This window comes from Bos indicus, chromosome 5 (assembly GCF_029378745.1).
Source record: "Bos indicus isolate NIAB-ARS_2022 breed Sahiwal x Tharparkar chromosome 5, NIAB-ARS_B.indTharparkar_mat_pri_1.0, whole genome shotgun sequence".
Lineage (NCBI taxonomy): Eukaryota > Metazoa > Chordata > Mammalia > Artiodactyla > Bovidae > Bos > Bos indicus.
In genome coordinates this window covers 78248107-78261451 of record NC_091764.1, presented here as the reverse complement: position 1 = coordinate 78261451, position 13345 = coordinate 78248107, and the positions used below count along the sequence as shown (strand labels likewise).

At 39.6% G+C, this 13345-nt stretch overlaps 1 protein-coding gene across 3 annotated transcripts in view; it reads right to left on the bottom strand.

Moving 5' to 3' along the window:
• Positions 1 to 13345, bottom strand: part of AMN1 (antagonist of mitotic exit network 1 homolog) — an 86811-nt gene that overhangs the window by 28089 nt on the left and 45377 nt on the right. For all 3 annotated transcript variants that reach the window (XM_019961373.2, XM_019961375.2, XM_019961374.2), the window contains one exon: positions 4260 to 4371. In XM_019961373.2, coding sequence (XP_019816932.1) covers positions 4260 to 4371 — 112 coding nt within the window. The remainder of the gene's footprint in view (positions 1 to 4259; positions 4372 to 13345) is intronic.

Sequence of the window (13345 nt, the reverse complement as noted above, 5' to 3'; positions counted from 1 at the left end):
TATAGATAAGTCCTCCTACCCCTATCAGAGATTATCTACAAAGAATGTGGGCTAGGTATGGCGGGGGAAACTCAGTGAGGGGCCTAGAATTCAGAGAACCTTTATGTTCCATTGTCTCTGCATGGCCCAACAAATACTTGTCTACCAAGCATTTGCTTTTTTTATCTCCATGTGAATTGCCTTCATCTCTTTTGAAGTTCCAAACCCCTACCCCTGCATGTCCTCTTTAGCTGCTGAAGATGTTTCAGACACTTTGGCTAGTTACTCAGTTCTCTTGGGTCTCTCCCATGTATGTAAATTCGGATTTTCTCCTCTTTACCTGCCTCCTGTCAATTTAATTCTTAGATAAGCCAGAAGAATCTAAAAGGGTAGGGGAAGATTTCTAACTCCTTGACACTCAGATAAAAAAAGTTTCTTAGCATAGTATTTCTTAGAGCCTTTGAAAAATGAATATTCATTATAGTGATATATTTTCTAAACTTTTTGAACATATAAACATATTTTATGTTGCATACCTTGAGCAAGGGATTGTGTGGCAGGACAAGAAAAAAGATCTGACCACAAGGTCGCAGTAGCATACAAGGAGATTTATTTGGGCAGGGCTTTGCTAGGTTTGCAGGGAAGGGGGTTCCCATACAACAGAACTTCCAAAGGAGTGTGTGTATGAGTCTCAAAAAGGAAGTAAGGTAAGGGAACTCCCAGGAAACTGAGGAGGGAGGTTATTTGTCATCCCTTTCTAGGCCACATTAGAGTTGGTAAATTCAGTGTTTGAGTCATTATATGGATAGGAAAAGTGTGGGATTAAGCTTTCCTTGTGTCTATAGTCAGGGGCTTCCCCGGTGGTGTAGCAGTAAAGAATCTGCCTACAATTCAGGAGAACTGGGTTTGATCCCTGGGTCAAGAAGATCTCCTGGAGAAGGAAACAGCAACTCACTCCAGTAATCTATATCCAGTATCATATAATCATACCAGATAGGCATTCCTCTTTAATTTACCAGCTGATAATATATCTTTGGTTTCCAGTGATCTCAGTAATTATATAATTTATCTCAAAACTGTCTTTTTGCTTTAAAAATCAGACTAATCACTGCAACATATTTTCAATTCATATTCATTAGTCATTTCTATATTAATACAGGCACATTTAAGCATTTTAATATTGGTCTTGTACTCAAATTTTCAGTTTTTGGTTGTACCTTCTAAATATTTCATTACCTATAAGGTCTTTGATAATTGTTTTAAGCAGTTTGCCTAGGAGAAGCTTTTCTGGTTGACTGTGTATAGTCTGTTTTCACTTCTATTAAAAGTAGAGACAAAATGCCAAATTAACTATTTCCAAATTGTAACCAGAAAGATGATCAAGGTAAAGTTAACAAAAGTTGAGTTTATAATGTGTTAGGTAGTCAAGCTGATCTGAGACAAATACAACAGAACATTAAACCAGAATTATTCCAGTAAGGTTCTAGGGGACACTGTGGCTGCATGGGCCGGAGGTATCAGCTACTTTCTCATTCCAAAATGAGATACCAGACCACTTGTACATGACTTGTAAATGCTTGGCTGAAAACTGATTTTGGAATCTTTGGTGCCTTATCCATTCAAAGATATAAAAGTGTAAAAATGGGAAGTGATGGAAAATTGGAAATTAAAGAAAGGATTTCTTTGAAGACAGTTGTGATTTGAGTTCTAGAAAGAGGGCTGCAGGTGCTTGCTCTTCCCTTCAAGCCTAGTGAGAGAGGGCTCCAAGGGGATCAGTTGGAGAATCTGATATGTCCCTTGGAGCTTGGGGAACACAATACACATCACAAACAGTACACATCAGACCTAAGAAAACTAAAAAGCAGGCTCTGTTAAGAGTCCATGTGGCCAAAGAGAGGACTGAAGCGGGGAAATATCTGCACTCTCACCATCTAAAGTATTGTGTTCCCTGTGGACAGATGTGGGCTAGCATGGGTTGCCTTGTATTTTGCTCATGAAAGGCAACCTAGATAGTCGAGGCAACCTCAACAGAAAGAAAATGAAGGTACGTTGCTAAAGGAATGAGGGCAGAGGAAGAAAACGCTTGCTACTAGCCAGGAGACACATTTGCTTGAATCAAGAGAACTGTAGATAGGAGATATACGCAGTGAGGAGGGGAGTGGCAGAAAGTGGACTCTGAGAAGCTCAACAGTGCCCCGCTTTTGTGAGAGTATGGATCAGGATCGGCTCACCCACTGAGCCCATGGTGCTGCCACTAGATCACAGTGGTAGTGCTCAAGGAAGACTTTTCTTTCCCTTACCTGCCCTCCTGCTCATTGCAGTCCGACCCTGCACTAACACTGCTGAGATCAGAAACCATGGTGGGTGAGTTAGGAAAGGAAGAGGAGAATCAGGAGGGAAAACAGGGAAACTAACAATGTTCCCTTAACACAGCAGCCTTTCCACCTACAGCAAACCTGAGCTAACTGGAGAAGTAAAAAGCTTTAATTTGAACTCGTTTGGAGTATTACATGAGAATGATAAGAAAAGTCAGTGGCACATGTTTGAGATTTTCACTTGGGTTTGGGAAAAATTAACTCCTGTAGAGCAAATTTGTAATTAATATAGTGAGAGGAAAATGGAGTCACTTTATGAATACCACTTTCTTGTTCAGTGTATTGATTAAACATACACATACCTCACTGAGTAGATTTACACACTTTTAGTTGGTATTCTGAGAAGACCTATTACCAAAAATGGCTGCAATTACATTTCACATATTGTGGACTCTTCCACCTTACAATAATGTCCTTCTTGTTAAAATATAATTTTCTGCTTTGTTTGATGATTAGAGAGCTTCTGCCTGCCTTCTCACAACCCTCAGAATAGTGTTCACATTAACTGATTCCCTGTACTCAGTCACATGAATTTTTCTGATTCTAAATTATTTTCTTAAAATTATGATTATTAATTTTTAATAGGTAAAATCATTCACATGGTACAAAATTCAAAAGGACAAAAGGATATATGGTGAAGGCTTTTTCCCACTCTTGTCTCTCCACAACCTTCCCCAGAGGTACCCACTGGTAATAGTTTCCAACTAAAGTTTTGGCATTAGTGTTCTGAAAAATGTCTACCTAAAATAAGATTTTAGTCTTCATTACAGATGTCTTTGATAACCAAATATAACCCATTACAGGCTTAGTTTAGATTGGCAGTTCAAACAGAAAACGTGGAAGTTGTCAAAAGGACAGTAACTATTAAACTATAATTAGGAAAATAAGCTGGAAGGGCAGGGCATTAAGTACTGACTTACAAATGAGAACCAGGTTATATTGTGGTAGGGGACCCATGTGTAGGAATAATGTGAAAGAGGTGTTATGGCTCTTATACAAGCCAAAGGCTGTGACTAATTAAGTGAAGTACCACATCAGCCAAATGATTCTGAATCTCAATGGCTACATCTTGGTGTGATTACAGTTAACAGGTCATTTAGCATATTTGATAGATGTGATATTATAAACGACTACACAAAGCATCATGTTTAATATCATGACCACTACTACTGCCACCATCGTCCTTATCATCACAGTTAGCATTTATTGGGCCTTGGCCATCACCACCATCACCATCATCATCATGATTAACATTTCCTGAGCCCTCAGTATGTGCTAGGCACCAAAAAATGTGTTGTTGGATCAAGTTTATAAGGTAGGTACTGTCATTATACTCACCTTCAGATGAGGAAACTGAATAATGAAATGGGTTAAGTAATTTACTCAAGGTTACACAGTTATTAAAAGATGAAACCAAGATTTGAACCCAAGCAGCCTCATACTTACCCTGGTGGATCAGATGGTATAAAGAATCTGCCTGCAATGTAGGGCACCTGGGTTCAATCCCTGGGTTGGGAAGATCCCCTGAAGAAGGAGGGGCTTCCCTGGTGGCTCAGTAGTTAAGAATTCACCTGCAATGCACGGACTTCAGGAGACATGGGTTCGATCCCTGGGTTGGGAAGATCCCCTGGGGGAGGACATGGCAACCCACTCCAGTATTCTGGCCTGGAGAATCCAAATGGGCAGAGGACCCTGACAAGCTACAGTCCATAGCGTTGCAAAGAGTCAGCTACAACTGAAGCAACTTAGCACACACACACACCTGGAGAAGGGAATGGCAACCCACTCCAGTATTCTTGAGAATTCCACAGACAGAGGAGCCTGGCGGGCTACAGTCCATGGGGTCGAAAAGAGTCAGATATGATTGCTCAACTAACACACACACACACACAGCCTTATACTAACCTGTTATTAGAGGGCATCCATGGAAGAGTAATATACATATCTGAGGACAGCAAGTAAGGACAGCTTCTACAGCCTCGTCAGTCAGATTCACACAATGCCCCATATGAATCTCCTGTTTAAAAATAAAGAAAGTATAATCAAAAGAAAAGACGGGACAATAAGAACAGTATGAAATGCTTGGGAAATACTGTACTCTGATAACAAAACCCCCAATACCTACTTGCAAGAGAAACTCTATAGGAAGGACCAGTGAAAGACTATAGTAATTTGGAAGGTATAGCAGCTTTAAAAGTTAAATGCCCAACCACTTTATAAGGCAATTTGGCAGTATCAGTATCCTCCAGAAGCCAGCAATTAATTCCAACTGCTATATAGACACCCACTATATAGAGAGAAATGCTTGTATATGTGTGTAAGGAAACAACTTATAAATATGTCAACTGAAATATTACTTGTAATAGTAAATAAATGGAGATTGGGTAAGTAAATGGTGGTTCATTAATATATTGTAATAAGATAAAACAGTTACAAACAAAAATATTTACTTGTATTAATAGACATAAATCTTAAACATAATGTTAGTTCAGACACTTTAGAAAACAGTGTTGTAGCATTTTATAAAGCTAAACATGTGCTTACTGTATGACACAGCAATTCCATTCTAGTTATTACCCCCCAAAATGAAACCATATGTCTACATAAAGACGTATGCAAATGTCCACAGCAGTATTTATAATAGTCTAAAATTGGAACAACCTGAAAGGTGAATATATGAGCAAGCTGTGTTATACCCAGACTATGGAATACTACTCAGCCAAAAAAAGGGATGAAATATTAACATGTTTAACAACATGGATGAATATCAAAAATATTATGTCAAATTAAAGAAGTAAAGAAAACAGTAAAAAAACAAAAGATGATATACTGCATGATTTCATTCATATAAAATATTATAGAAAAAGCAAAACTATATTGATAAATGAGTGGTTGCTTGGGGGAAGGCCACAGCAGAGCACTGACTGAAAAGACATGAGAGAAAACCTCTTGGGGCGATGGAAATATTCTATACTTAATTGTAGTGGTTATAAGATTGTAAAACAATTACCAACATTCATCAAATTGTACGCTTAAAATAGGTGAATTTTATTGTATGTAAATAAAACTCCAATAAAGCTTGAAAAAATTTTTAAAACATGATTTTGAATAAAAAAATCAAATTGTAAAACAACACATATGATATGAAACTATTATGCACTATTTAAAAACACATGACTCATTTGAAAAGACCCTGATGCTGGAAAAGATTGAAGGCAGGAGGAGAAGGGGATGAGATGGTTGGATGGCATCACTGACTCAATGGACATGAGTTTAACTCCAGGAGTTGGTGATGGACAGGGAGGCCTAGCATGCTGCAGTCCATGGGGTCGCAAAAAGTCAGACATGACTGAGTGACTGAACTGAACTGAAAAACACATAATATAATATCTTGTTTATGAACATATCACAATGAAGGCAGTGGAGAAGGGGACGACAGAGAATGAGATGGTTGGATGGTATCACCGACTCAATGGACACGAGTTTGAGTAAACTCCAGGAGTTAGTGATGACAGGGAGGCCTGGCATGCTGCAGTCCATGGGGTCGCAAAGAGCTGGACACGACTGGGTGACTGAACTGATCACAAATGATGAAGCACAAGCTGAAATCAAGATTGCCGGGAGAAATATCAATAACCTCAGATATGCAGATGACACCACCTTTAGGGCAGAAAACAAAGAGGAACTAAAAAGCCTCATGATGAAGGTAAAAGAGGAGAGTTAAAAAGCTGGCTTAAAACTCAACATTCAAAAAAGAAGATCATGGCATCTGGTTCCATCACTTCATGGCAAGTAGATGGGGAAACAATGGAAAAAGTGAGAGACTTTATTTTCTTGGGCTCCCAAATCACTGCAGATGGTGACTGCAGCCACAAAATTAAAGGACACTTGCTCTTTGGAAGAAAAACTATGCCAAAACAGTATATTAAAGACCAGATACATTACTTTGCCAACAAAGGTCTGTATAGTCAAAGCTATGGTTTTTCCAGGAGTCACGTATGGATGTGAGAGTTGGAGCATAAAGAAGGCTGAATGCCAAAGAATTGATGCTTTTGAACTATGGTGTTGGAGAAGACTCTTGAGAGTCCCTTGGACTGCAAGGAGATCAAACCAGTTGATTCTAAAAGTAATCAGTCCTGAATATTCATTAGAAGGACTGATGTTGAAGCTGAAGCTCCAATAGTTTGGCCACCAGATGTGACGAGATGACTCGTTCTAGGTAAGACCCTGATGCTGGGAAAGATTGAGGGCAGGAGGAGAAGGGGACAATAGAGGATGAGATAGTTGGATGGCATCACTGACTCAATGGACATGAGTTTGATCAAGCTCTGGGAGATGGTGAAGGACAGGGAAGCCTGGTGTGCTGCAGTCCATGGGACTGCAGAGTCAGACATAACTGAGTGACTGAACAACAACAGTCACAGATATACACACACATACGTAGAAAGACAGATGAAATAGTCAAACATGGAAGGAAAGATACACAGGCATCTTCAGAAGAGCGGTTACCTCTGATGGAAGAAGGGGAATAAATGAGGGAGGGAGCTTTAGATATCACATTTAATAATTAAAAAAAAAATAACTCGCTGGAATAAATGCAGACAATGTTAAAATTCACGTTGTGGTTGGCTCACAGGTCTCTGTTATAAAAATTTCTATACATTTTCATATATTTGAAATATTTTCTATCTTTTGTTTAATGTTCTAATTTGAAATACTTTCTCATTGCTAGTGAGAATGTACAAGGGTACAGTTGCTATGGAAACAGTATGGCAGTTCCTCAAAAAATTATATATAGAATTAGAATATTATCTAGCTATTTCACTTCTAGGGATATACTCCAAAGAACTGCATGCAGGGATGTAAATAGATGTCTATACAGCTATGTTCATAGTAGAGACATTCACAGAAGGCAAAAGGTAGAACGATATCAGTGGATGAATGGTTTTTAAAAATGTCACTATAATGGTAAATTCATAAAGACAGAAGATAGAACAGAGGTTGTCAGAGGTTGGGGGAAAGGATAATGGGGAGTTATGGTTTAAAGGGTAAAGAGTTTCTATTTGGGATGAGGAAAACATTCTGGAGATAGTTAATGGTGATGGCTGCACAATGATGTGAATGTACTTAAATCCACTGAATTGTACCCTAAAAATGGTTAATAGTAAATTTTATGTATATTTGCCAACATCAAAAACTTTTTAACAATTCTGAAAGTAAGATTCAGCTAATAATTGATATGTATACTTATGGTAGTAGTTTTTCTTTTCTATTGAAAAGTTGGTATTATGTTGGTGTATATATTATTATAATTAATCATGTCTTAAAGGAAAGTTGAATATATTGAAAATTCTTGAACACTGAGGAGAAAGCATCATATTCTACATGGAAAAGGTATCCTATGATATGAATTGGCAAGGTGATAGACAATGAACCCTTTCATGGATCACAGCCTTGTTGTGGGGCAGGGGCTTGCATAACTCATTGAATCTATGAGCCATGCCATGCAGGGCCACCCAAGACAAATGGGTCATACTGAAGAGTTCTGACAAAATGTGGTCCACAGGAGGAGGGGTTGGCAATCGACTCTAATATTCTTGTCTGGAGAACCTGATGGACAGTATGAAAAGGTAAAAAGATATGATACCAGAAGATGAGCCCCGCCAGGTAGGAAGGTGTCCAATATGCTACTGGGGAAGAGTGGAGGGCAATTATGAATAGCTCCAGAATGAAGCAGCTGGGTCAAAGGGAGAATAACACTCACCTGTGGAGGTATCTGGTGGTGAAAGTAAAGTCTGATGATGTAAAAAACAATGTTGCATAAGAACCTGGAATCATAAGGTCCATGAATCAAGGTAAATTAGATGTGGACAAGAAGGAGATGGCAAGAGTGAACACTGACATCTTAGGAATCAGTGAACTAAAATGGATGGGAATGGGCAAATTTAATTCAGATAACTATAATGTCTACTAGGCAATGGCACCCCACTCCAGTACTCTTGCCTGGAAAATCCCATGGACAGAGGAGCCTGGTGGGTTGCAGTCCATGGGGTCGCTAAGAGTCGGACACGACTGAGCGACTTCACTTTCACTTTTCACTTTCATGCATTGGAGAAGGAAATGGCAACCCACTCCAGTGTTCTTGCCTGGAGAATCCCGGGGACAGGGGAGCCTGGTGGGCTGCCGTCTCTGGGGTGGCACAGAGTCGGACACGACTGAAGCGACTTAGCAGCAGCAGCAGCAACTGTGGGCAAGACTCCCTTAGAAGAAGTGGAGTAGCTTCACAGTCAGTAAAAGAGTCCACAATGCAGTACTTGGGTGCATCCTCAAAAATGACAGAAGGATCTTGGTTTATTTCCAAGGCAAACCATTCAACATCAGAGTAATCCAAGTCTATGCCCAAACACTGATGCTGAAGAAACTGAAGCTGACTGATTTTATGAAGACCTAGAACACCTTCTAGAACTAACACCAAAAAAGATGTCCTTTTCATCCTTGGGGATTGGAATATAAAAGTAGATAAGTCAAGAGATTCCAGGAATAACAGGCAGGTTTGGCCTTGGTGTACCAAATAAAGCAGGGCAAAGGTTAGCAGAGTTTTGTCAAGAGAACACACTGGTCATAGCAAACACCCTTTTCCAAAAACACAAGAGATGACTCTACACATGGACATAACCAGATGGTCAATACCAAAGTCAGATTGATTATATTCTTTAAGCTGAGGATGGAGAAGCTCTATACCTAGAGCCAGAGCTGAGTGTGGCTCAGATCATGAGCTCCTTATTGCAAAATTCAGGCTTAAATTGAAGGAAATGGAGAAATCCACTAGGCCACTCAGGTATGACCTAAATAAAATCCCTTATGGTTATACAGTAGAGGTGATGAATAGATTCAAGAGATTAGATCTGATAGAGAGAGTGCCTCAAGAACTATGGACATTTATATGAGATTATTATTATATGAGGTTTATAACATTGTACAGGAGGCAGTGAACAAAATCCATGCCAAAGAAAAAGAAATGCAAGAAGGCAAAGTGGTTATTTGAAGAGGTTTTACAAATAGCTGAGGATACAAGAGAAACAAAAGGCAAGGGAGAAGGGGAAAGATACACGCACTGGATGCAGAGTTCCAGAGAATAGCAGAGATAAGAAAGCTTTCTTAAACGAACAATGCAAAGAAACGGAGGAAAACAATAGAATGAGAAAGACTAGAGATCTCTTCAAGAAAATGGGAGATATCAAGGGAACATTTCATGCAAGGATGGGCAAGATAAAGGACAGAAATGGTAAGGATGTAACAAAAGCAGAAGGTATTAAGAAGAGGTGCAAAAATACACAGAACTATACAAGAAAGGCCTTAATGACCCAGATAACAATGATGGTGTGGTCACTCACCTAGTGTTGGACATCCTGGAGTGAGAAGTCAATGGGGCTTTAGGAAGCATATTATGAACAAAGCAAGTTGAAGTGATGGAATTCTAGCTGAGCTATTTCAAATTCTAAAAGATGATGCTGTGAAAGTGCTGCACTCAGTATGCCAGCAAATTTGGAAAACTCAGTAGTGACCACAGGCCTTGAAAAGTTCAGTTTTCATTTCAATCCCACAGAAGGGCAATGCTAAAGAATATTCCAACTACCATACAATTGCACTCATTTCACATACTATCAAGGTAGTGTTCAAAATTCTTCAAGCTAGGCTTCAGCAGTACATGAACAAAGAAACTTTAGATGTACAGGCTGGATTTAGAAAAGGCAGAGGAACCAGAGATCAAATTGGCAACATTCTTTGGATCATGGAGAAAGCAAGTTTCAAAAAACATCTGCTTATGCCTCATCAACTATGCTAAAGCCTTTGACTGTGTGGATCACAACAAACTGTGGAAAATTATTAGAGATGAGAGTAGCAGATCGCCCTACCTGTCTCCTGAGAAACCTATATGCAGGTCAGAAACAACAATTAGAAATGGACATGGAATAATGGGTTGGTTCAAAATTAGGAAAGGAGTACAACAAGGCTGTATATTGTCACCTTGCTTATTTTACTTATATGCAGAGTACATCATGCAAAGTGCCAGGCTGGATGAAGCACAAGCTGGAATACAAGACTGCTGGGAGAAATATCAACAACTTCAGATATGTAGTTGATACCACTCTAATGGCAGAAAGTGAAGAGGAACTGAAGAGCCTCTTGATGAAGGTGAAAGAGGAGAGTGAAAAAGCTGCCTTGAAACTCAACATTCAAAAAACACAAGATCATGGCATCTGGTGCCATAACTTAATGGCAAAAAGTGGAGGCAGTGACAGGAGGCAAAAAGTGGAAGAAGTGACAGGTTATATTTTCTTGGGCTCCAAAATCACTGTGAATGGTGACTGCACGCATGTAATGAAAAGATGCTTGCTGCCTGGAAGGAAAGCGATGACAAACCTAGATAGTGTATTAAAAAGCAGAGACTTCACTTTGCTGACAAAGGTTCTTATAGTCAAAGCTATGGTTTTTCCAGTAGTCATGTACAGATGTGAGAGTTTTTTAAAAGGTCCTAAATTCACATTTGGAGAAGGCAATGGCACCCCACTCCAGTACTCTTGCCTGGAAAATCCCATGGACGGAGGAGCCTGGTAGGCTGCAGTCCATGGGGTCGCGAAGAGTCAGACACGACTGAGTGACTTCATTTTCACTTTTCACTTTCATGCGCTGGAGAAGGAAATGGCAACCCACTCCAGTATTTTTGCCTGGAGAATCCCAGGGACAGAGGAGCCTGGCGGGCTGCCGTCGCTGGTAGCCTACGTCTATGTGTGACTCTATTCCGTCGCAGAGTTGGACACGACTGAAGCGACTTAGCACCAGCAGCAGCAAATTCACATTGCTATGTTGTTTCCCATGAAGTTTATGTTGTGAATTTGAAATTTTTGCTAGGACCTGTATTTGCCAGAATTGAATATTTTCTTTTTTTAAATGCCTTAATATACTTTAAATGAAACCTGAGCTGAACACTGTTCCCTCCATCTGTTGTTCTCATTGTATGTTATTGTTGTTCAGTCGCTAAGTTGTGTCCAACACTTTGCGACCCCATTCTGTAGCACCCCAGGCTTCTCTGTCCTCATAAGAAAGGCTGAGTGCTGAAGAACTGATGCTTTCAAACTGTGGTGTTGGAGAAGACTCACGACAGTCCCTTGAACTGCAAGATCAAACCAGTCGTTCCTAAAGGAAATCAACCCTGAATATTCTTTGGAAGGACAAATGCTGAAGCTGAAGCTCCAATACTTTGGCCAGCTGATACGAAGAGTTGACTCATTGCAAAAGACTCTGGTGCTGGGGAAGATTGAAGGCAAAAGGAGAAGGGGGTAGCAGAGGACAAGCTGGTTAGATAGTATCACCAACCCAATGCACATGAATTTGAACAAACTGTAGGGGATGGTGGAGGACAGAGGAGCCTGCTGTGCTATGGTATGGGGTCACAAACAGTGGGACATGACTTAAGAGACTGAAGAACAACAATAGGTTGTTGTTGTTGTTCCACTTGTGTTGTTTTAGGGACTTAATTATAGTAAAGGAAGAAAAGGTGATATGTCCCAACACATGATTATTTCCAATAGATAAAAGCTGTGTATAAGCTGAAGTACCAACATCAGAAAATCAATTAAGGAAAAGTGATACATAACATGGACAGATTTTATTCTCTGATATTACAGTGCCTAGAACTTAGCAGATACCCAATAAATATTTGTTTAGTAAATGAATAATTCTTTCACAGCAAATTAAATTTTAACCATGAAGATTGTGGAAAACTATAAAATGACTGATATAAAGTTTAAAATATGACAACGTTTATTGAGGTACTACTGTGTGACTGGAACTGTAGTTAAACCTAGGTATAGAATGATGACTGAGTGAAGAACAAAATGATCCGCTCTCATTGAGAACTCAGACCAATAAAGATTTCAGAGTCAATACTGACATTCAATTAATGCTGTGTGTATGTGAAAGGTGCTCAGTCATGTCCAACTGTTTGCGACCCCATGGGCTGTAGACTGCCAGGCTCCTCTGTCCGTGGAATTCTCCAGGAAAGAATACTGGACTGGGTAGCCGTTTCCTTCGCCAGGGGATCTTCCCAACCCAGGGATCAAACCCAGGTCTCCCACATTGCAGGCAGATTCTTTACCATCTGAGCCACCAGGGAAGCCCATAAATGCTGTAACATATGTTTTTACTAAATGGCAATCTTTAGGAGAGGTTCTTAGACTTTTAATCAAATTTATTTTCAAATTATAAACTATTTAGCAACCTTGATATTTAACTTCCCAGAAAATCAAAGTGAAAGTCACTCAGTCATGTTCAACTCTTTGAGACCCCACGGACTATGCAGTCTATGGAATTCTCCAGGCCAGAATGCTGGAGTGGGTAACCTTTTCCTTCTCCAGGGGATCTTCCTAACCCAGGGATCGAACCCAGGTCTCCTGCATTGCAGGTGGATTCTTAACCAGCTGAGCCACAAGAGAAGCCCAAGAATACTGGAGTGGGTAGCCTATCGCTTCTCCAGTGGATCTTCCTGATCCAGGAATTGAACCTAGGTCTCCTACATTGCAGGTGGATTCTTTACCAACTGAGCTATGAGGGAAGCCCCTAATTTCCGGGAACTGAACAAATTAAAAGCAATAGGTTAAAAATGGGGTATCTGAAAAATGTAGGTATATATATTACCCAAAAGAGAAGAATCAGTTAAAAAAAATGAAGATGTTTGCATTTCAATTTGTCAGAAATTGTGGTCACAAAGATGCAATGAGTCAAATGTTAAAATATGTTCCTTTGTTTAAGGAAGGAATTAAGTTCTAACAAATTTTAGAAAGATTTTCATTAAAATATTTTGATACTTACAGAAATAAGCTTTGGAAAACTGAAAAAATGACAAATTCAATAACATTACAATGACCAATGCACTGGTTATTGGATTTTTTCCTCAGTCTGCCTAGGTACTCTTTATTTTATAAAGCTGA